Raw genomic sequence first — 26,398 nt, forward strand, 5'->3', positions numbered from 1 at the left:
TGGAGGAAATGAATTCTATGTATTTTCCATTTCTAAAAGCAGTGGCATAAATTGTTAGTTACAATATTACACCATATACTGTGTCTGGTAAGGAAATACATTTTATGAATAGAAACACATCATCCCTCTTCTTATCTTCCTCTCTAAAAAGGAACCTGTTGCATTATATTTAATAAATTCTTACATTTGGCTTCTTATTTAATGTTATAACATGGAAGAGCTGCAAAGCACATTTAAAGCCAGGTGTACTTCCCTTAACAAATATATATAAAAAGTTGCAGCAGAAAGAATAGTCTTTCACTGTATCGCAGACATGCAAAAAACTATATACAAATACAAATGGACCTTATCAGAAATTTACAAAGCATCATGGGTACAACATTTTGGAAGACAAAAAGATGTAATTTTTGTTTACTCCAATACATACAGAAATGAACATTTTAGTTTGGAATACTCAACTGACCGTCTGGATAAGTTAATGGTACAAACAATAAAATCTTTTGAAAACCCCATTAACTTTCTATATACATGTACATGTATTCATTGTCATCTGATGTTGATGACCTTTGCTAAGTCTACTCAGGACAACAAATGACCTTTGCTAAGTCTATTTAGTATAGCAAATTACCTTTGCTAAGTCTAGTCAGGACAAAAAGTCACCTTTGTTATACTGAGTGGTAATGAAACAGATTAGCTGATTGTGAACTTTCAACAAATTCATACATTTTGCCCAAGTTTTATTTTTGGTAGGCAATGATAAATTCTCTTTTTCTCTCTTCACCAAGACAATGCAATTTATTCAACATTTATCAATTTACGAAAAAAGTTATGATATATTCATGACTTTGATTAGAGAATGCAGTTTTAAAATAATGAAATGAACATCTTTAATGTAAGCAGAAAAGGTGTCTAATTTATTTTACCCGCGATGATTAGAATATTTCTGATCTTGTCCATTCACCATAAGATACTGTATTGTGTGCAATTTTGGGTACATTTTGTATTAATTATTCTTTCCTTTACATCTGATAACAAGTGGACCAAATGCTTAAAATTTTCATCTCATTTTTTGTACAAATATGTGCACACCTTAATAAGAAAAATACTCATTAAAGAATACTGAAGTACAAAACAAGTTATGACTTTGAAGAATTGAATGTCTATTAAAAATTAAGAGGGTACAAATACATACAAAAATCAATCAATGAGTAACATCAATCAATGTGATTCTGAACATACAGTCACACAACTTTCATTCAGCCTTTCCAACATTTCTAAAAAAAAGTTGATCAAATGACTGAAAAAGACTCATTATTATTTATTATTTATTACGGGATGAAAAGGTTGTGAAGAATATATTAGGCAAAATCCAATCCTCATTTATTAAACATTTAATAATTTACTAGATGATGATCTAAATGTACAAGATGCCGATATTATTCCTGCTTTGTCATTTAATGCTAACTGATTCTACTTTTGTTAGTCTGGACTCCAAAAGAAAACAATAACCGATTAAATCTTATAGTCAGTCAGCTTACAGAAACAACAATCATGGTGTCATCTCTGAAAATGAATTTTTATCAGCTAAATTATTTTACTGGAAGTAAATCAGATATTGCCCTGAATATATTCAGCAGGACTATTTGGTTGGTAACTATTATTTTTCAGTCAGTTTTCTAGAAAGCACTGAAAAGGCTAAGTGTAGTGTAGTGACCAATACTGTACTTAACTACATCTATAACTACATACACCTATCTAATGAGGAATACTTTTATAGTTAGTCATCTGAGCGATAAGATAAAAAAAATGTCATTATACTCACTTCTTTGTGCATGGTTCTTCAAAAAAACCAGCGTTAACTTGTCTGTTATGAAAAAAAAAAATCTTATGTACAACTGAAAAAGTTGCTTCCTAAGTGCTCTGGATAGTTCATGATCATTAGTAATTTCCAATACTCAGAGCATAAATATATTACAAGACTGAAATTTTTGGCAACATCACACTGCCTTCATCAGCAACTATGACCATTACAAGTCACGTAATCAACATCAGTTGTTGATGAAGGCAGTGTGATACTGCCAAAAATGTCAAACTCTTTAAGACATTAATGCTCTGAGCAAGGGAAAATACTAACAATTAACGCTTATGTAAATATCTGACAATGTCAAATTATGTAGTCAACAATCACAGATCTGCATACAAATTCATGGCTTGCAGATACAAAATATAAAGAAAAAAATTAGGAATAACCTTCATAACTTATACTGAAAATCTCTGCTCTCAATCATAATTACAAAAGTGTACAACAAAAGTTGTCAAGGATCATGATGACCTTGATCAAAACCTTTTAATCCTGAAATCATCTGGCTTCCATGACTCATAAATGGACAACCGGCCTGTGAAATTAGCAAAGATATATTCTGAAGAATATAAAAGATCCTGCAGAAACTGATTTCCCTCATGCAGATCACACTACCTTTGACCTTCTGATGCACCAAGCACTATGGTTTCTTGTCTCTTAATGGACAACCCACATGCACAAACATTTGTAAAAGGTATCTGAAACAAGACTTGTGTTAACTGAACAAAAACTATTTTGTGTTGTCCAACAGAATGATATGCAAAATTTGACTCTTCTGGCCCCCAAATCAAGAGTTCTTTTTCTCCTACTGAGCAACCAACCTAAAATGTGGATAAGGTATGTGAAGCAGGATTTGAATTAAAACAAAGAAACCAAATTGTTAATGCACAGATGAACAGTCAGTCATACCATGATGTTAAATGTTCCATTATATCAATGATGTACAAAAATCATGCATACATGTTTTGGGTAGTTTTGAGACTAACTTCAATAGGAACTATATTATCAGCAATAGATTCTATCACACTATGTTAAGTGCTCATTTCATGAAAATAATTTTCTTGTGCTGCCACAGATGTTATTATTATTAGCATATTACTAACATTTATACTCATGCACAGGTTGGATCCAATGGTTAACAGCCTAGACCCTGATCTGCCATTGCACAGTGAACCAACAGATCTGGTCTATGCAGTTTGTTAGGAGATATCAGCACAAAAAAACAGCCTAGACCCTGATCTGCCACTGCATAGTGAACCAATCGATCTGGCTCTATGCAGTTTGTTAGGAGATATCAGCAGAACAAAAACAACATAGACCTTAATTTCAGCATCTATGCTGTTTACAGTTGGGACCAACATGTAACGGAGTATATGTGGTAATTAACAGCAAAGATTGTTTTCCCAGTCTGCCACTAAAACATGTTTCTGGACAAGTAAATTCTGTCATATGACTTAACTGATACATATATATTTCATATTTACATAAGATCCTATCAGGACCACTCCAATCATTGACATTATTATAACCAATCATGGATGTATTAAAATGTTCACAAAATATCAATGCCAATGTTTCAATGAGAGCTGTATTTTTCAAACTTCAAAAGCTAATGCTTTTCCAAACTAATCACTTCCATTAAGGCATTATGAGATTGCAGACTACAGGTAGGAACCACTTACTCATGAAATTGAAGAATTTCACAAAGGAAGCACTCAAATGAGCATGGGCAATATTTTATATTTTACTACAAGACAAGATAAGACATTTTTACCAAATTATTTTACTCAGTTCAAATTACAATCAAGCCATATTCTGGAAGGACACAAATCAAACCATACAAAGTAAAATGGTAAAGAGTGTAAAACTGTTTTAATGGACTCAAAACATCTTTATTTACAGACCTGGCTGGTGTACGGATGCAGTGGATAACCAGATAGCATCATAGCTGAGGGGCTTTATTTAGTGTCAATGGTATAAAGTATATTTTTTGTTGCTATATGAAATTATTTTAAGATGAATGATTGTAATATTTTAAAAAGAATAATAAATTACAGGTACAATAATGGAATATTATCATAATGTTTCAAGTAAATACAGCCATTCGTACAGAAAATATGTGAAGTTTTAAAGTTGAGACAGGCAAGATGAACTCCAAGGATATTAATGTATAAATTTATACCCATGATAATATTATTCCAATCCTGAATGCAGCAATAAATGTTTAAAATGTGTGAGTTTCAGCAACTTTTTAATACAAACATTTAACATTGTTCACAGTGATGAACCAAGTTCTCTGCTTAATCAGGACAAGGAAGAAAGGAACTCAAAGCATATAAACATTAGACTCATCTTAATACAATTCTAAAGTCTCAGCTGTGAAATCAGCCAATAATGTAGAAGACATGTGACTTACAAAACCTTTAAGGAGAAACTTTTACACCATTAACTAGGATACAATAAGTTTTCTGTTTGAGCAGGCGAGACAGACAGGAGCGGAACTCCTATTATATCACAGCATAAACTTCAAACACATACATGTATTAATATTATTCCAAAGTTTCACTTGAATGCAAAACCCAATATAGAAGATATTTAACTTGAATTTTTTTTAATGAAAAACTTTAACTAACAATGTTAACAGCACTGCTACCACTGACATTAGAAAAGCGGATACTACGTCTTACTATGCCTACAAAGCTGGGACAATGAAAATATTCTTCAAGCTATATGGATATACAGACTGTCTGTCATATGGAAGTAAGCATAGATAGCTTAGTCCTTCAAGCTACTTGACTGATCAGAGAGTAAAGCAAATTTTACTTGTTCAAATTCAAATATTTGTTTTCACAGGCAACTGTTGCTGTCCAACCTCATTTAGTTCTCAAGATAACAGCTTCTACCAGAACTTATGTTATAATCAGTCCATGGCTTACACAAATGTGAGAAGATGAACTGGGAGAAAAGGGAAACATAGCATAATAATGCATTTAAATCTAATAATTAACAACCAAGAACAAAAGTTCACTCACAAGAATGAGTCTGTGTTCACTTGTACTAGATTAATGGAGCACTACTTTGTCTACTTAACATTCCACTGGTGGCAGCTTAACTCAACAAATACTATTTTTTATCTAGGTCACTGGTGATCGGAGTAAATGCATATGATGTTGGAAAAAAACTCATTAGAGATTAAGTTGAACTGTCATAAATCATGCTGACCATAAATAAATTTCAATTCATCTTACTGTATCTTATCTTTGTGACCATGATGTACAAAACAAAGTTGGCATATACAGGTCTGAATAATCCACCACAAAACAATAATATGATAATAATCCACATCCTCATAATTTATGTCTCAAAACAGTTGGCTTGCACTTACTTATTGATGCAGTATGGTGCAATAAAATATCAATGGCGATAAAAAAAATGTGCATGATACATGTATACATATATGTGTCCAAATACTCTAAGACCTATGTCAATGAATAACAACAAAGCTAGTCTACCAGGGCATATAAAAGTCTTCAAGGACTGCATTCATGGCTGGAAAATGTGAATTGTTTGACAGTACAATGATTGATGATTGATTTGTATTTAACAGTACATCAACACATTGATGATTATTGAATGCAAATGCAATAGTTGTCAAGTGCCTTGCTGAAAGATGGACCATTGGGCAGTCAATCTGGGCAAGATTCCAACACACAATCTGTTGATTTGGAATCATAATAGGACAAAAATTTCCAGTTACTTGCTCAAAATTGTAAACAGAATTTTTAAAAAAAATTAAGATTTCAGCTCAAGTGTATGAAAATGTTTATTGTCGGCAAGAAGAAAACTTTTCCAGCCCTGTGAGCCTAGTGTGCTAACCACTGTGCTACTGCAGACAAAAAGTGTTGAATTGATGCAAGTCAGGTTAATGAGACAAAAATGTACATGAAATATCAGCAACAGAACTAATGTGCTTTTAAAATAATACCCATTTGGCATCTGTATGCCAGCTTCATTCATTATAGACAATAATAAAATTGTTTATTCAGCTTTAAACATTGATAATGTTTATCATTAATGCAGATAGTTTTAACATGTGTGCTTATACAATAAACATATTGGTAGGTCTACAAAAAGAACTATCAAACAGTAAACAATGAGAAAAGTGATCAACATAAGCTACTTTGTAAATTTCATTAAAAAGTAAAAGTATTTAGCTAGTCTAATAATTTTACCTTTTGACTAAGGATGACGATACCAAGAAAAAACAAAACCTCTCTTCTCTGGAAATGCCTCTATATCAACCTAATTCAACAGATTCAAGATACTGTTACTTAAGGAAGATATATTCTAAGTTTATAATATCATACCTGACAATGTTTTAACTGTTCAATCACGTACACAAAAAGTATTGAGAAAGTTAACATGAAGCTTTCGTCCTCACACTAAGGACTTCATCAGCAGACTGATTTAATCTCTACTGACTTAATATCACTCGATGGAATGGTGAATAATAATACTACACAGCGAAGTTTTCACCAAAGTATAACTTTAAAATTTGTAATTGTACACAGGCATGGATCCAACTCATTTTTAGACAGTAAACAGTAAGTGAATTTACTAGAATTTGACACCTTCCCATGATTGCATAAACTGGTCATATGACCTTTTCTTTAATTAGGCTATAAGGTATCACAGAATTATACTGATTCTGCCATAAATTGGACAGTCCAGTTTAATTTAAGGATATATTTCATTTGGTAAGCACAATTTTCCCTATTACAAATTATACCAGAGACAATAGCCCTTTTCAACATTAAATATATTTCAGACAACAAGAAATTATGGGTTGATAAAATCATGGACCAAAATATTATAATTTTTATATTTCATTTGATATGAAATGGTATTTGACAAAGCTCTCCATGTAACACATCCAAATTTATACATTTCTTAACTTTCAAGAGATTTCTACAAAATTTAAAAAGTACATTCAGTTTTCACGAAAAACTATTTTTTTCTTTTTAGCTTATTATGACCCTGACCTAGGATCTTTCTCACCCTAAGCCAACCACAAAATCTGGTCAACATACTTATCTAGAACAAAAATTATTTAGCAAAATCATTATTTTCTTATTTCACTTACCATGGCATTGAATTAAGGACCACCAAAGTATTACCTCTTCTTTACATGAAGCACATACTCTCCACAAACTCTAGTAAAGATACACTGCTGAGAAATAAAGCAATCTGAAAATAAATTTTCAACTTTCAGCCAGTGAATCTGACCACTGAAATTTTTTACTCCAAATCAACAGGCTTCTTCCTTAAGCCATCAACAAACTTTGGAGATGATATATTATCAAGAATGTTTTTTTCTCCTTCAAAAACTATATTTTACTTCTCAGCAAGTGACCTTTACATTTGGTCTTTTGACCCCAAAATCAATAGGCTTCATCCTAAACCCATGTGCAAGCTATCAACAAAGTTTGTATCCTTGCCTGTGATGTAGTACTGAAGTTCAATAGGCTTCTTCCTTGCTGCAAATGCAAGCCATTCACCATGCTTTGTAATGGCAAAAAGTGTAAAGTTACTGTGCAGAAATAAAATTGGTAACAGGTGAACATCTACAGAAAGATGTATATACTGAATGGAAATATCATCATATGCTCCATCTTTGGGCAGAAGTTATAAAAATTTGATATAATACAGTACAACATATCAGCTAATGATACTAATGTAAAAATGAAACAAAAATCTGTCAAAATCTAGAAACCTGAATATTATTTTTGTCAGATTAGAAATTTATCAATATTACAATAAATGGAATTTTTTATGTTATCATTTAGAGTAACTTCATATCTCATAAACAATGCTTCAGAGCTCCAGATAAGGATCTAACATAGTGAATTGTTTACTCCTTATTTCAAAATTTCAATGGCTAAATACAATTAGGCAATGCATAATTGGGTTTAAAAAAATGATTTTTTTTAAAAAATACTGTTAAAAATCAATTTAAAACCATTCAGATGTCCGTGATTCTAAATGGTTTTGTACCTGTTGTCTGCCAGCAAAAGTTGAGAAATATTTCCAGTTCAAAAAGACATTAAAGAACCTGATTATCAACTGCAACATCATCACTGTTTCCATTGCATCTTAAATATCAAAGTGATAACCAAATGGTATAATGACTTTAGAAACACCATGGTTACAATCCTATCCTGTTCCAACTGAGCTAAAATCTTCATCAAACATTATCAACACAAAAAATTACATCCCAATGTTTGCCAATTCCAAATAATATAAAATATAAAAGAACTAAGACTATTTATAAATGTTTGATTACTGTTTCAAATGCATATTCTCAAACTAAAATGGATTCCTTGATCTGCAACTATGTATGGATTCTACCACGAACCACAAGGATCGGATACTACTTTCCTGAGTATGGAATGGGAAAATGAAAGGGTTTTTCTGTAAAGAAAAAATGGTATGCTTTATAAATGTTTTTGTCATTAAGATATTTCCCCTGAAAGATAAATTTAAAAAAAACATAGTTGAAAGGAATGGCTCTGTCTTTGCTATTACTGCTACAACTTAATAGGGAGTGAGGTGCATTCACCCTGTTTTAAATCATGTGACTCTAATATGATATGGCCATGTCTGAGAGGAAGCCCATCCCCCACATTTTGCAGATAATGTAGGGCTGGCTCCAAGGTCTTGTCATTGGAGAAATATGCTATTAAAAATGTGCCCTCCTCTTATGAACACATTTACTAAAAAGGATGGTAAAAAGAGATTGAAAATATCGTTGTAATTGCCATATTTGCATTTTCAACATTTGACCCACTCAAAAGAGTTTCAAAGGGCAGGCACAAAAATTATGCAGATCGTCATCAAGAACAACTTTTATATGAATCTGGGATAACTTCCTTTCAGGAGGAATGCATGCAAATCTGGGATAACTTCAATTCAGGAGGAATGCATGCAAATCTGGGATAACTTCCTTTCAGAAGGAATGCAATTAAAACCGAACAGGGGGACAGATTCAGGATATCACCTTACACCCAACCAATATATGAATGCATGTATGAATAAAGTTGAATTGCACATCAGTACAATTTGGGCTATATAGTGCCAAGTTAAGTTAGGTATAAAATAGCATACAAAACCAAGGTAAATAATGTAGAATCCATAAAACACAAAGTCAAATTTTTTTACACAAACAACTCTTTTTAAAAATCCAAAATCTAATCACCGTGAACATTAAAAACTGTCTCACATTTCTTGAAGAAAATAATCAGCAACTTGATGCGTCTGCTTCTTCATACCCTATACTGTTGTCCAGTCAATGCTCTGTACACAATGGATTGCCGTTTCTGTCCCAGATTATAATACAATTGCATATTCGTCTTCCAACAAACTTTGTTGCATTTTGTATTTGACTGCCTAAATTGTATGCATATTTACACAAATATGCAATTTATCTGGAGCTCTGAGATCTGTTTTGTTTGATTCGGAGAGAGAGAGAGAGAGAGATGGGAAAGAGATGAGAATAAAAGCATACATATATACCCGTACATGTACAACTGATATGAAGTACATTTTATTCATAGGTAGTCATTTTTGTGGTTTTTTGACTGTATTGTTTTTGGGTTTTTGTATATAACCAAGTCAAGAACGACATGAGAATACAAGCATACTTATATATTCTGGTACATGCACAACTGATTTGGTAGCCTCCAGGCTATGGGCACAAGCATACTTATATATTCTGGTACAGGCACAACTGATTTGGTAGCCTCCAGGCTATGGGCACAATTTGCCTGACCTTATTATCACAGTAATTGCAAGAAATTTGCTGCATTACTTCATACCTTCAACTATGCCATTTGAAGGATCAAAACTAAAACAGTGTATTAAAGTATTTCATAAACAAAATAACTGTCATGCTGAATATCGGAACTCTGGGTGGCTGAGTGGTCTACAATGCTCACCATTACCAATTACTACTATCTCACCTCTGTTCATGTGGTTTCAAGTCTAGGACTTGGCCAATTTGGGTTGATAGTTCTGACCAGGGTTTTCTCAGATTCTTCTTCCACCAGTTATACTGGCTGCCATGTATTGCCTACTGTGTGCTGAAAAAAATGGCATTAAACCCACAACAACAAGAAGCAGGATATGTCTCAAAACCACAAAAAGGTACATTTCTATAAATAGAAAATACTTCAATGTTATCATCTAAGGGCTGGAAAGTCCTTTATTCAGGAAGCCAGGAGCAAGTTAAAAATTTTGTGTACAACTTTAATATATATAGATAGATAGTTATTTGAGTTGGGGGGGGGGGTGCATTTACTGGCAATTCAATAGCAATCTTTATTCCTGGCAAGCAGAAAATTCAAGGATTTTTCCATCCCTAATTTCTAGGAGATCATGCACCGTTATATTGGTTATCATGCAGAAAATGGTGAATGAGGCACTCACGGGGATATTTCTGAAACAGGGCTGTGATGTGACCTGTCAAAAGACACACTGACATGTTAGTATATGGTTATGAAATTCATGGTACAGTTAATATTGGGATGTGAAGGGAGAGATAGAAAATAAAAATAAATATAAAAAAGAGACTTTCAATAAAAAATATTGTGCACACCAACACTCACCCCATGTTTAAAAAATCTGTATGCAAGCATGACCAGGGCATGGAGGAATCTGGACAGGACTGAAACATGAATCCAAGTGTCCTTGACTTTGATTTTTTAGACCCTATAAGCATTGGATTCATTCTTTGCCCAAAAGGCAAATAAATTATTTTGTGAAAAAAGTTGCAGAACACAAATTGTTATGTCATATGAGTCCCTCATAAGGACTAATGCTCAATTGCAGAAAAGGATTTCCAGCAATTTCAGATAAGTCCATTATTGTCAAAAAGCTGAGCACTCAAACCATCTCTAACATCCTGAAAAACTCCATGTTACTAAGTTTGGTAACAAAACCATTTTCTTATGTAAAAGTTAATGTTTGCAGGATAGCAGTCTGATTGGCACTATTTTCATTTAGAATCAACTATATGTAAGAAGTCTTTTAGTCAAAGCCCCATTTCACAGTGACTATCCACAAATAAGAAGCAGCCATAGCAAGTCTTTAAAGTTGGCCACAATAACAGCCATATTTGATGCCAGATTAACATATTTTTTAAATTTTAAAACAACTAGACTCTGTAAGGCATCTTTTAGTTAAGAACCCCATGTCGCTACAGCCATCAGTTTAGAAGGAGTTGCCATTACAAGTTTTATAAGATGGCCAACATGCTATTCATATTATTAGGAGCCCTGAGTGGCCAAGTGGTCTAAAGCACTCTCCATTATGGATCACTGCCATCTGCATGGGTTCGAGTCTCAGATTCAGCTAATGTGGGTATGTGAGAAAGCTTGCCTGTAGCTTCTCGTGGGTTGGTGGTTATTTCCGGGGTTTTCTGGGTTCTTCCTCCACTATTAATACTGGCCGCCATGTATAGTCTATTGTGTGCTGAAAAATGGCATTAAACCCTACAACAACAACAATTCATATTACATGTCAGATCATCATTTAGGACCCTCCAGACATGATAAAAAGTAATTTGGCTTAGACTACACGTATTTATGTCATCTCTTAAAATGTAGTAGCAATAACAAGATTTGGTAGCCATGTTGGCAGTCATATCAGTTTTAGTTAGTGCCAAGTAGATATCATGTAGATACAACCATTCTTTCAGGAGCAGAGATAAAAGTTTCAAAATGTCCACCATACTGGTCAAGCCAGATGACCTAGGGACACCATTTTCCTCTAGAAACAATTAGACAACATAAGAAGTATTTCAGTGAAAACCCCATGTTAATAAGACTAACACAATCACAAACTTTTTAATAGCATATCAGATGTCAGATCAATACCATCTTAATTTAGGATCAACTTGACATTATATCAACTCCTTTAGTGAAAAGCCCATGTTTATATGACATTTCTGTTCAGGATAAGTAGTAACAAGATTTTCAAAATGGCTGCCATGGTGATCGTAATGAATGCCCAAGATTACATCTAAATTGTATTATTTTCACGGAGGATCACAAGTCATTTTGTGAAAAACCCATGTCAATACCACCACTGGTTCACAAGTCATTCAGTGAAAACCCCACGTCATTATCACCAATGTGTCACAAGTCATTTAGTGAAAACCTCATGTCAATATCACCGTTGGTTCACAAGTCATTTAGTGAAAAGCTTCATGTCAATATCACCACTGGTTCACAAGTCATTTAGAGAAAACCTCATGTCAATATCACCAATGATTCAAGAGGTGTGAAGATAACATTTTCAAGATGGATACCATGCCAGCCATATTGGATGTTTGAAAGGTACCATTTCATTTAAAACAAACTAGACTTTATACATTTTTTTGGTGAAAGTCCAGTTCATATGCCCAACCATTCAAGAGGATTGCATTAACAAGACTTTCAGTCTGGTTGCTTAGGTATCCAAATTGGATTTCTGAGAGAATCATTTTAAATGAGTACCATCAAGAGATCAAATGACGGCTTTTATTTGAAACCCATGTCAATATGACCATCTCATCAGGGGGAGTAGCAATAACAAGATTTTGGTGATGGTATATGTGGTGCCAATACATTATGTCAGATTAGCATCAATTTCATATTTTGCAAACTAGACATCAAAAATGCATCTTTTACTGAACACTCCATGGCAATATGACCATTTCAATCAGCAGAAGTAATTATAAGACTTTCAAGATGGCCATCGTGGAAGCCACACTGGCTATCTAAGGGACACTCCATTCATTTAAGATCAACTAGACCTTAGAATGAATATGTGTAATGTTTTGTGTTAATTCTGCCACTAGTTTAGGAGAAGCTGTAACAAACTTGTACAGATGGATGCCAGACAAACGCTATATATAAACTCTTCTGGTACATGAATAGTATGGTCAAAAATCTGTTGCCTTTATCTGTCATTGTGACCGTGTCTAACACAAAACCTATAACTTATTTCCTCTTCTTATCAACATGTTATTCTCAAAGTTTAGTGTCAACATTTGGTGCATAATTCAATATATGTTAGGGAAACCTTTTTCCAGTGTTGTATCACAGGGACTTTGACTTTTTATCTGTTGATACACCCTCAAATTGATACATCCCTTTTCTTACCCTATTTGCAAGCCTTTACAAAAGCCAGTCACTGCAAGTAGTGCAGAACTAATCTTAAAGAGTGGAAACCATTTGTTCTTACTGTGACTGACCCTTGGACACTGAAAATCAAAAGGTTTGTCTCTTAACCCACATGTATGCCATCCACAAATTTAAGAATGATACATGATTTTGAAATAAGCTTACCATATCATGCATAAACCATTTTTCTTCTTCGAGCTACAGTGCCCTTGACCTCTGACACAAAAACCAAATGGGTTTATTTCTTACCTCCAAGCATAAGTCATCAAACATATTTAATTAAGGTCATAACTAGAACTGGAGTTATTGTATATGTTTTATTCGAGTCACAGTGACACTGACCTTTGACCTTCAGAACCCAAACAGGTTCTTTATCTCAAATGCAAGCCATTCACAAAGTTTGGTAAAGCTAAGTGATCTGGGACTAAAGTTATGGTGTAGAATAATTTAAAAAAAAAAAAAAACAGATAGAAAGACGGATGTACAACATCATAGCACATGTTCCTCCTTAAAGTAAGTTATCAAAATTAGATACTTTTCAGTGATCACTTGCTGAATCAACACACAAAAACCATTTCAAATAAATGGATAATGAAAAACTTATTATTAAACAGTGTCCATTATATGTGTGTGATTTCATAGCTTTAACACTTTTTTAGTCATATCACTACGATGTCTGCTGTGTGGCAGTTTATTGTGCTGTCTAGCAGAGGGACATCATGCTGCAAACATGTAGCATCATGTTCCACCCAACTCACATTATCCTGACACCAGCCTGACCAGCCCTAACACTAACCTCGTAATGCTGAGCACCTAGCAAGGCAGCTGCTAGTACCATTTTTATGTCTTTGGTATGACTTGGCCAAGGTTCGAACCTGCAACCTCCCACATCCTAGGTGGATGCTCTAGGCCACCAGAGCAGGATGTCCATTGAGTACTTCATTCATTAAAGTTCAATTATGTGGGGATTTTGTTTGTACATATTATTTTGCAAACATCCATACCTGAAAACCCCACATTATTATAAATTTATACTGCATCATTTATGAATAACTGCATTTAAAAGTAAGATCCTTACAAAAGTTGGTGCAGATATTACCTATCCCTGATACAGTATGCTGACGTGAAGCAAACCATATATACTCATTTATGAGATGAGCCCAACCACAAAGTGCAAGACCCAGATCTGCCTTCATATAATGTACTGGCAGATCTGGGTCAGAACAGTTATGTAATCAATAGACCAAACAACTAGAGTCTGATCTGATTGCACATTACACTATGGTAGATCAGGATGTTTGTTGTTTGCAGTTTCACTCAACTTATAAGCAAGTATTTGTGGTAATCAGAACAGAGAAGTCACTAAAAAAAGGAATCACAGCCTAGCAAATTTGCAATAAGTCATGAAGTGAACTGTGATCCTGTGTTAATTCAAGAAATTGAAATAACATGTGCTACATGCATGGTCAATAAGGTTATTGATAGAGTGTGAGAAACAAAAGAAAAACAAATGAAGCTTGTACTGGAAAGATATGAAAATGCAGAAACATGACCACTTTTTACTTTTTTACTTTTTAAATCATACAATTCACATTAAGGAAACAAAAACATCAAAGTTCTACTTTTAGTCAAAATTATTTACAATTTTGATAAAAGATGTCAGTTCCTTACAATGGTACACAACAACCCATCCTCCTTTAAACACAATCCCTTATCCACTAATATAATTTTGCCATGATTTGCTTGATATTTGCTGCTCTAATTTCTCCACCATAAAGCTTTGCAATGTGTTTTGTGGTTCAAAATTTGCATCTTGTGTAAAAGGGCAACTTAATTTTAAATGTTCTTTTTTCTTCTCTATCTTGCTCATTTTCCTTCAATGATTGCCTAAATGATACATTTAAATCCTTTTTTCCCACGTTTTGAAGGATTTGTGGCAACTGACTGTTTGTAATATACTTGGAAAATTAAAATGAGTAGTGGGCCCTACTCACAAAGCTCTTCAGTATATAATTAATCAGTATAATGTCAGGCCTGGAACTGTGCTGTTTGCATTTGGTCTGACAGTACATAATCAGTAAATTCCAATTTTCTTTCATTTAGAAATTGAAAAAATAAAAACAATGAACCTTTTTTTGGTTTTAATCATAATTCATGACCATATACTGCAAACTGCAAAAAAATAATGTAATTTTTACTTGAAATCAGTGTGCAATCAATATACTTTTGCATGAATGGCTAGTTGGCTTGTTCTAGACTGGCTTCTCAATCAGAGGCAGTAGTAATTCTGGACTATCTAACTATACGTTACTCTTAACTGTAACTTTTGAGAATTCAGCTAAAGTAAGTTTTAAACTGAATCTATAGGCAGTGTTCCACAAAAAAGCATGAGAAATTAACATTTTTTTGATTTTATCCATAACTGCCCTTTAAGTAAAAAGAGACATCACTTTATGTTGTGTCATGTGCATGGATCCAAGACAATAACAGCCGATTTTATGTATATGTCAAATGTTCTTCAAGTGCACTGTACAGTCAAACAAAAGACAAACACCATATTCTACATCATAAAGAGAGGACCAAAGACTCGCGTACAAGTTGGGACCAAAAGCGAACAATATAAAACCTGCTCTGCCATTTCATAATGCAAAAATCTCACTCCACCAGATACGTCAGCACATTATACAATGTCAGGTCTGGAACTGTACTGTTTGCATTTGGAATTGCCTTACAAGTGAGTCTATGCATAATCTACCCCTTTGCAAACTGGAGTACATTCTTTTTAAAAAAGTAACTGCTATTGCCATAGTTATGTTAAATCTTAGATGCAAAACTGGGTGAAAAAGAAGAAAAAAAAGGATTATGCAGTCTGCAATTTGATTACCATGTTAATAAAATTATTAATCTGGCAACAAAAAAAAAAAAAATTATGTGAATATTTCTGGCAACAAAATATGAGGTTGCTGTGCAACTTTCTAAGTCATCTAATTTCTGGGAATTTCCTCAGATCTGATCCTGTTTGTGATTTCCACGCAAGAAAACTAAACAAAAATGACTTAAATTTAATCCTCTACATAAAAAACTAAATTTAACAATTAATCCTTTCCACAAATGTGTCAAAACTGCCAAGAGTTTTGCATTAAACATATGATCACCAGGTGACAAACCCAGTGTAAACTCGTGTGCATTACACAATTTTCAACAATATTTTTCCAAATTAAACAATTAGCAAACTCAATAGTATGTTACACTTCATTATAAAATAAAATATCTACTTACATAGCTTGCATGTTTAATCAATTTCACTATAATAAAGTATCAACGGCTGACCGCTAAGGGACTCATTCATGGACTTATACTGTAATACAATCATTAATTATATCCATTGAACTGTCTCAATGACACGTAAAGCAAAAATTAGAAGTCTAAAACAACTCTGTGATTATTTTAACATAACATTTTGTTTTGCCACGAGACATAATATGTAATAATATATATTTGGTTAGTAAATAATATTCAAAATAACATTTTAAGCAAAGTTTGGCATGAAAATATTCAAATGGTCATTTTTGAGATCATCAAAAATTATGGATCCAATTCCTATCAACAGAATCTGTTAAAACTATTACAACAGTATATAATGTTTAAATTAAAAAAATGACAAAAATACTTTTCATACATGATGATGTACACAAATCTTAAATAAAACAATAGGTTAAGATACTTAACAGTGCAAAAATATTTACTGTAACAATAAGTTACAAATAAGTAACAATAAGTTACCAAATACCTAATCAAATTTGGAAAAAACTGAGGAAACATTTTTTCTATTCCCTGGTCCAGCATGTTGATCATGAATTTTTTGTGGAGTGCTTAACCCTGGACTTGGAAAAAGAGGTGAGCTCTCCCTCCCTCTTCCAAATTAAGGGAAGAGTAAACATTTATGCATGACACATTGACTTAACATTTAAATTTACTACTGTATCATGGTTCTACATAAAATACAAATCTAAATTACTGCCATCATCTCAGCCATAACTACAATTTACAATACATTACCTCAATGTTGCTCACCAAGACAACTAACAAACTAGCTTGTGAATACAAATTTATACACATATTGAAACTGTGGAGTGGAAAGAAAAGTTTGTAGCATGTAATTGTTACATTGTTATTGTTGGTGTCACATATCTTCTCTCTAGATTATATGTACGTACACCTCTCCCTTGATAACTCACATACATCTGGGGTCCAAAAACATTGATCACAGCAAAAAAGGGGCATGAGTTACTGAGGTACATCTTAAAAGTTGAGAGTTGAGTAGTGGTTGGTACTGGTGGTGGTGGTAAATACCCACTGTATAATTGTGTTAGGAATAATGGTCAATAAACAGCCTTTTTTTAATTATGGTAATTGCTTTTCTTTATAAATAACCATAATATTCAAGATAATCAATTTTGAACAGATCACTGCAAGAGGTAACAATACACAATAAGTGTGTACCAGTGATTACATGGTGTATTATGTCACTGCTCTTATATGTGAATGTGGATAAATTCTAGTTATCGCTGATTCAAAACAAAACTAAATTTTCTTTCCCTAAAAAGATAGGCATTTATTTCAAGAAACAATGTCAAAACTCACATTTTCAAGTTTTGTTATATCACTAAAGTACTGAAGCTATGATTCCACTTTGAAGAGTTAGCACACTTCAAGTTTCTCTCACCAATGACTGTCCATCAAGGGCAGTGCAAAGACCGCCCCATCTCCAGCACCCTTTTGTTATGTTAAGAATGATAAGTTGCCATGCTCCTCCTACCATGAATAATGAATAGTCTCTTTCAAGCTAACATTCTTGAGAAAGGTGGCAACACCTCCACTGTCCAGCACTGACTGTATCAATAAGTATTGTAGTTCTAATGATTCCCTGATTTGGTGGTTGTATCAATGACGTTATGGAGATATCTCACCCAGATCATTCCACCTCTCATCATGAGCGAATCAGCAGGACGGGTGGAGAATTATCTAAAAGTTTATGGGTGGTTTATTATGAAAATACCATTCTAAGGTACTGAGTTGTGTTGCTTACTTTCTGTTTGGCAATGAAATTTTGGTTGAAACCCCTTCAAGTTTTGGGGGGATGACAATAAAGCCAAAGGACACAATACAGCAAATTCATTCACAAGACTGCACCCTCCCCACTGTTCTTCCAACTTACACATATTTTATTATATCTACTTTGAGAGTTACTTGTTAAATTTCTTTTTTTTAAAATATATTTTCTTTATATTTAAATTACATATTGTTTAATTCCTATAAGTGTACTGTCTTGTTATACAACTTGTATTGAAAGACTGTATCTTAAAATCAGTTTTAATTTTTCCGAAAGAGGGTAACACCAAATAATCTCAAACCTATGATTCTCAATAACCCTCATCATAGGTTACTTCCCTTGCTTTAACTGGTAAACTTGTATGGACAAGACAATTTCTATCAAGTTTGATAAAATTTTATTAAACAGTTTGGGAGTTGTTGTTTCATGTTGTTTCTATTTTAGTAACAGTGGTTACATTTGAAGGTAAAATGGAATCACCTGTACAAATACAAAAAAGTCTTAATGATTTGATATCTTCTGTAAAATGTCAAATTCTGAAACTGAATACTTTTTGAGAAGTTGCAAATAACTGTAAATGATTGATGGATCACACAAAATTTATGAAATATCGTACAATAGGCTTACATAGCCTTATGTCCTGGTGAGACAACTGAAAAAGTCTAAACTCACTCGAAATGTCTCCTGAAAATGAGATTTTACATTATCCTGCTTATGATACTTCAGACAATGGCAATATTTCTGTGAAAGGCACAGACTGTGGAAAGGACGTAAAACCTACATTATAGTTTTCAAATTCAACACATGGAAACCTTTTTATTCTTGAAAGAAACTACTTCCTTAAGTTTGAGGAAATCCTCAACATTTATGGAATGAGACAAACCTGCTTCAAAGAAAATTGTATACTTTGATATATGAATCGAATTTCTGCTGGATGTCCTTTAAAAGAAGAGGCCCAAGTGGACCTGATGTTGTTCAACTTAACAACTGATTTCAAAAGCAGGCTAATGCTATCCTCTGAAAACACAACCTATGTGAATAACCTCCCAAACTTTATATCACAAGTCTACCTATTTCACTATATTCTGATAAAATTATTTCCAAAGATAAGGCATAATTAATATGCACAATCTCTTGCTCATAGCTTTAGTCATCCAAGAGCATGATCATTAAAATCCTTTGAAAAAATTTGTATAGAAATTGGATGCAAAGTCCCTTGAGCTAGAAAGTAACAAAAACAACCAATCAAATACAAGGTATCTCATTAATATGTGCAAATCTCACTTATTCTAGAATTTGTCTACGACAATGACAAAGTAAGCTTAAAGTGGAGCAAAACTCTCAAACTGGAAGTGGTTTCCCCAAGAGGTAAAATGCTTTTCCAATCTGATACAAATTACCTCCCTAATATGCAATCTTGCTCACGATCAAATTCATCCTCACCTTAATAATAAACGACTATTTAACAAGTTTAATCAAATTTAGATCAGAAATATAGTTGCAGGATTGTTGACAAACTCATCCAATTAGATGCAAGGTCAGGTCATTAATATGCATGAGATGCACTCATAATCATAATCAGCCAAGATCCTGCTGACACAGACCTATTTAACAAGTTTATTCAAACTCCTACAAAAAACACAGTCCTGACAGTGCTGAAAAACAACTCAGCAAATCAGATGCAAGATCACCTCCTCAGTATCCATTGGTCTTGCTCACAGTAAACATAAACAAAGTTTGATAAAAATTAGATCAGAAATAGTCTTTAAAGTTATCAAAACCTCAATCCATCATATGTTAAGACTATCTGATCATATGCAAAGATCCTGCTGTTAATACAACATATCATATATCTTGATGATGTACCTGACAAGCTCAACCAATCAGATGCAAAATCTCCTCATTATATGTGTGGATTTTTTTCACAACTACTCATCCAAGACCATAATGACTTAAGTCTATTTTACCAAGTTTGATCAAAATTGTATTAGAAAAAATTTCAAGTGGTAACAAGCTTGGTCAATCTCATGCATGGATCCAGTGCTTTATGTAACTGATGTATGAACATGATCATACACACCTGTATTAGAAGTTTGTTAAAAATCATTTAAAAAAAAATAGGTAACAAGTTCAACAAATCAGATACATTTGTGTCTGTGTGATTAGGAATTTTAACGTAGCTTTAAAAAAATTTCAGTCATATCGCTGCAATGTCAGCAGTTTATAGTGATGTCTAGCACTGGGGCATCATGCCACAGACATGTAGCATGATTTCCCACCCAGTCACATTATCCTGACACCAGGCCAACCAGTACTAACACAAACCTCTTAACGCTGAGCGCCTAGCGAGGCAGCTGTTAGTGCCATTTTTGAAAGTCTTTGGTATGACTTGGCCAATGATCAAACCCATGACCTCCCGCTTCCGAGGTGGACGCTTTAACCGCTAGGCCATCAGAAATCATGTACATAATAATCTCATTAATATGCATGGATCTTGCTCATTATCAAATTCTTTCAAGATGGTGAAGACATAAGCCCATATTCCAAGTATGATTAAAATCAGATCAGAAATCTAGCATTCAGAGTGAAATCAGGACCATACAATCAAATAAAAATTATTGGAAAACTGAACATGCCCTTGGGAGATTTGACCTTGCCCCAAATTATGACCACAAAATATCACACCATTAACCACACAAGTTCACTCTTTTGAAAGTTTGCAATGGGACTCACCATTCAAACTGTGGGAGGAGGTCAGGTATTTTCATTTTTGAAGAAAAAAAACTAATCTAATTGATACAAGAGGTTTTATTTGTGGCATAAATCAAAGACAGAATATTACTTTGAAACTACCTGAATGCCAGAAATTTATTCCAAATAATAACAACCAACAATTCCCCTTTATTCAGAAAATTAATTGGTCAATGCCTAAAGTTTTTTCCCAGTGGAGTAGCTACAAATTGCTGAGTAGCTGTAACCATCCAAGGTTTTAATGAGGACATTCTCCTATCTTCATGCATGCTCTCTGCAACCCAGTCCAAGCGAACTTTGGTCAGATCATGGGATATGATAATATTTTTTATATAACTGACAGTCCTTGGTCTATGGGAGTATGCTAGCTATCGATACTCATAACTCCATATGGAACTTTTTTGCATGTTTTGCTGCATCATACTCACAACTCTTCTTTGAAACAGATTCATCATTAAATTTGTTTTTCAAAACTTCATTAACTTTTCTTTTTATGCCCACTTGTGTTAGCAGATCATTGTCTTCAACTACATCAACAATATAAAAGCTAGAATTTTTGTAATGGTTTATTTATACCCACAACCAATGATTTGAAATTTCTTATTGGAGCCAATCATTACCTGCTGCTTAGCTGTCTCTCAAAATATGACCTGCTTTCCCGCTCCTCTATTGGGTATTCAGGAACCTCATATGGAGCTGTCACTTCTTTTTGAAAATATTGCTGGCCTTGTAGACTGCGGTTTAAAATTTTGTCAGCTAGCTCTTTGAACTTATCATCCATATCTGATCGTATATGCTTCGGGAACATGAGTGACTTTGGCTCAAAAGATGGGGGTAAAAATTCATCTGGTACAACAAAAGAGAAAAAAAAACATTAATCAGAATACTTTAAACAGCAAACTTCTTTCATTCAATATAGTACATATATAACAGCAAAATCCTGTCATACAATACTGTACAGACAAGCTTTGCTATTACAAAACAAAGTATTGCCATGTGAAATGCTGGCTTGGCCAACATAGGTTACATACCTATGTTGGCCAAGCCAGCATTTCACATAGCAATACTTTGTTTTGTAATAGCAAAGCCTGCCAGTAGCTTTGATTGAATTTGTGGTTCTTCCAACACCAAATATACTGTTCACCATGTATATCATGTATTGAAAACTGGCGTTACACTCACAAAACTGAACCACTGGATATAAAATGTTGGAGCAATCTTAACAAACATTCAGTTCTGGTACAATGAAGTTGTATTCAGTAAAATTTCAAAAACATCAAAGAACTATATGTGGACCATGTTTTTATGCAATATATGTATTATAATGTCATAACATTATTTGGCTGTAATGAAAAAAAAAATGCTGGTCCCTTCAGGATTGTTAGTTATGGGCTCTGTAATATCAAGCTGTAATTTACAGATGAACTGTTCACACTCACACTACATGTGAAGTAAAATATGCGAACGATGATCCACCTCAGGCCTTGACACAGAGGACACAACAGATATGTCTATACTTGAAATTACTGCATCAAGAAATTTTAGTCAATTTTTTTTTTTTATTGTCTGTTATTAATTTCAGAACAGTTTAGATTTTTATCTCCACAGGTATCCCATGGAGAGTAGCAAAAACATTATCCTTTCTGCATATGCTTATCATATTAATAAGAAATCAATCGAGTTTGCTAAAATTTCTATCCTGCAGTTTACACTAAATTAGGTGATGTAGCTTGAAAGTGACTAACACGCCACTCACTAATATGCATTGTTATTTCTTTAAAATATGCATTTCTTCTTTGAAATATAAAAAAAATAGATCAGTGATTGACATATGACTTTTAAGAATATAGTAAAAATGTCCATGCATGTAATTAGAAAATATTACTCTTAAACTGAATGAGTGTAATTAGAGAACATTCACACTTAACTAAGTGATCAGACTGGTAAGCCTGCCATTGAAACTATGTTAGGCATTAGTTAATCAAGAGCTAATCCCTGTTATAAGAGCTAAAGGATAAGTTTTGGTTTAATCTTCTGAATGCACAACATTTTCAATTACCTGTAGTGACATTTTCAGCTATTTCTAACCTGTATTTTTTAATGATGCTATTCCAGGATGACATGATATATCACAGACCATGAGTGATGACTCATTGATAAATAACCAGTGTATACATGTGTGTTGGGACTGGATGTTAAAATGATCAATTTTAAATTAGGTCTGCAATAAAAACATGTTTCCAGTTTCCAAACTGTCTTAAAGAATGGGTCCCAATGACAAGGTATGCAGTCTTGAACTAAAGTTACCATGAAGAAACCATTATATTTTATTAGCTTTACCATAACTGCGACCTCTGAACTTTTAGACACCAGAATCTAAAGATTATTTCGTAACCACCAGTGCAAACCATCCAAAACAAAATTTGGACAAGAAACATACTCTAGAAGAAAAGTGAATGTGCAAAATACATTTTTCTTTGAGACACAATGTCCATGACCTTTGCCCTTTTGTCCCCAAATCAGTCAGTCTCTTCCATACCTCATCATCAACAGGTTTCTTTCTTACCTAACTTGTCAGACATCCACAAACTTCAATGGAAAATTGCCTTGAACTGAAATTTTTTTCTTCTACGCAAATCAGTGTTACCTCAGTCAGTGTTCCTGACCACGACCTTATGGTCCAAACTGAATAGGCTATCTCATTATCCCAAGTGCAAGCCATCCACAGAGTGGGTCTATCATTCAAACTAGTGCAATTGCATGGATAACAATTCTCACTGAGAAGGTAGCCTCTAACCTTCTGACCCCCAACTCAATGGGTTTCTTAATTACCCCGAGCATAAGCCATTATCAAAGTTTGGTCACGGTACATGATGTAGTACTGTTTTTTGTTGTTGTGCAGAACCATTTTTCTTCGTACTGTCACAGTGATTTGTGTTTTTATCTGGCAGGTTGCAGAAAATCTCAGTGTTATAAATGTCTCTGGACAGCAGCTTAATGTGGGGGGGGGGGGGGGGCAGCCAATCACATCTTGTCCTTCTAATATTAAATGTACCAAGCAATATATTTGTGGCAAATCCTCCAAAGAACTTGCAAACTAATGAAGTACATATAGGACAAAGATTTTAACAATAAATCTAAAATTCAAAACATTATACAGGATAGCCATAATTCATTTAATGTTTTGGACACAAAATCATAATTTGTTTTAGAGTATGAAAAATGATATGCAAAGAAAGAAGAAGTTATTTGGGATACGAAATGCACCATTTCAGATTCACCACCAGTGAAAAAAAGCATTTTAAAGAAAAACATTTTGATGAAAACCTTATGTCAGAGCCAATGTTCATGCAAGAGTAGTAGCAGTACACATATTAACAGTAGGATCACATGATTTTAGATATGGTTATTAAAGTGCCATGCTGATGGTCAGATGAACACCATTTTTATTAGAACTTGAAATATTGTGTATGACCAACAATATATCATCAAGATTTTTAAAGAAAATGCCATGCCAATACTACCATCCATTCTGGATGGCTACCTTTAACAACATTTTCAAGATCGGCAATGTGGCGGCCATACTGGATGTCAGATATGCAAAAATCTACCTAAGTCTACAAAGTACCTGACTTCAATCCATAGAAGATTAGCTCATTAACATGGTTGCAGCTCACTCATGATCAAACCTGTACAACATCCTGATGATACATGTATAAGCATATGTTCAGAGAGTGATCAAAATTAATTAGATATATGACCTCCAGGGTGGTAGAGATTTCAGCCAATCAGATGCAAGACCACCTCATTAACATCCAAGGCTCTCACTTGTTACTAAATCTATCCAAGATCTGGATAATACATGTATAAGCATATAGTCCAAGGCTAATCAACAACGGAACCAAATCAAATGCAAGGTTATCTCATTACTATGTATATCTCAATCTATTTAAGATCTTGATTAGATAAGCTTATTTTTTTGAGCGTGATGAAAACATGATCAGAAATATGGGTTTTAGTCCAACCCAACCTCCAAAAAATCCTACTGCACTGGTTTTACAATTAGGGTAGGCACTAGTCTGGAAGTTTTTAAAAAATATTTTTAAACATTATATACATGATAACGGTTGTTATATATAATGTACTAAGCACATCAAGTACTGGGCTAAACTTGCTAAATTAGATGCACAAATGAATTGCAGGAAGAAAAAAATTTAAAAAATTGTATGAGGGGAAGGGGAGTGTCCTAGGGTCGGCATCAAGTGCATCAAATCAGATGCAAGATCACCTCCTTAATATGCATCAATAAACTATATAATTGAACTCGTCCAAACAATGAGACACTTTCTTAATCTTCTCTTTCAACATTCATGAACAGCTTGAATAAATGAATTTCAGCATAATATTTTTCTCAGTCATAGTCAGCTGCTTGGCTCTTGTGCCTAGCAGAGGGGTGATGTCAAAAGTTACTAATAGTATAACTGCACAGCAGACAGGATCATATTTGGAACTTTTCATTTTCCTTGCAGTCTGTACAAAAGATTTAATTCTACAAAGTACTTTTGAATCCTTCCCCATGAACTATACTAACTAGAGAAAACATGAGTTCATGATGGATAGTTTTTCAATACATCGCTGCCTCTTCAATTTTAACATACTATGGTGTGACTTAAATGCAGTAATTGGCTGTTGGGTGAGTACTTTTTGACCACAGAACATGCTCAATTTTACAAGACGTGTATGTGTTTCAAATGGTTGTCATTGCACCAATGATACCCTCAGCATAAGTAGCCAGTGTTCTATTTAGCTTTCTGCTTGCTGCTTGCATCAACACAGTAAAACCTGTATTAATGGTCATCTTTACAGAGTTACCTATTCACAATGGTCATTCTAATTCCACCCATGGCAAATTCCTGATATAAATGTCCTTTATATAATGGTTACCTGTTGTCCAAAGTCAGCAACCAGGTGTTTCACAACAAAACAATGGTTTCTCCCTACCGCAAGTGGTCAGAATGTGCCTCCAGTCACTACACAGTATATGCAAATCAAATGTTTGCTTCAGGAAGAAGGCAATGTTTAAAGGAATATCATGTGAATTTATGTGCAATCATTTCTTATCTCACTCATATTTACTCCATTTATGCTAATAGTGTAACTCAAAGGTATCAATATGTCAAATCTGAAAGTTTTTATCATTCGGGTCAAAACAATTCATTTGTTGGATAGTTGTGTTATTGCAGCTACAATGGAAGTTCATCTGTTACAGGTCATGTTCAATATCTTTATCTATTTGTCTGTGAATTAAAATCTATCTCTGAAGAAAAAAGTTCCTCTTTGAGAAGATAAAGTAACATCCCTATTCAGTGCACAGTATTGTTCAAAAACCAATTTTAAAAGGCAAACCTATGTAGTGAGGTCACCTCTGTACAAAGGCTACTTTTCACAGAG

At 33.8% G+C, this 26,398-nt stretch overlaps 1 protein-coding gene across 10 annotated transcripts in view; it reads right to left on the reverse strand.

Annotated features, from left to right (window-relative positions):
• LOC149794237 (AMP deaminase 2-like) overlaps positions 1 to 26,398 on the reverse strand; it is a 126,584-nt gene that overhangs the window by 95,665 nt on the left and 4,521 nt on the right. For 4 of the 10 annotated variants that reach the window (XM_089968359.1, XM_089968358.1, XM_089968355.1 and 1 more), the window contains exons 2-4: positions 21,568 to 21,793; positions 10,346 to 10,378; positions 1,823 to 1,864 (exon numbers count right to left, since the gene is read on the reverse strand). In XM_089968359.1, coding sequence (XP_089824485.1) covers positions 1,823 to 1,864; positions 10,346 to 10,378; positions 21,568 to 21,793 — 301 coding nt within the window. The remainder of the gene's footprint in view (positions 1 to 1,822; positions 1,865 to 10,345; positions 10,379 to 21,567; positions 21,794 to 26,398) is intronic. The other 6 variants (XM_089968362.1, XM_089968360.1, XM_089968363.1 and 3 more) reach the window with 3 other exon arrangements.

The sequence above is a fragment of the Sinohyriopsis cumingii genome, chromosome 8 (assembly GCF_028554795.1).
Source record: "Sinohyriopsis cumingii isolate HCF-2022 chromosome 8, ASM2855479v2, whole genome shotgun sequence".
Taxonomy (NCBI): Eukaryota; Metazoa; Mollusca; class Bivalvia; order Unionida; family Unionidae; genus Sinohyriopsis; species Sinohyriopsis cumingii.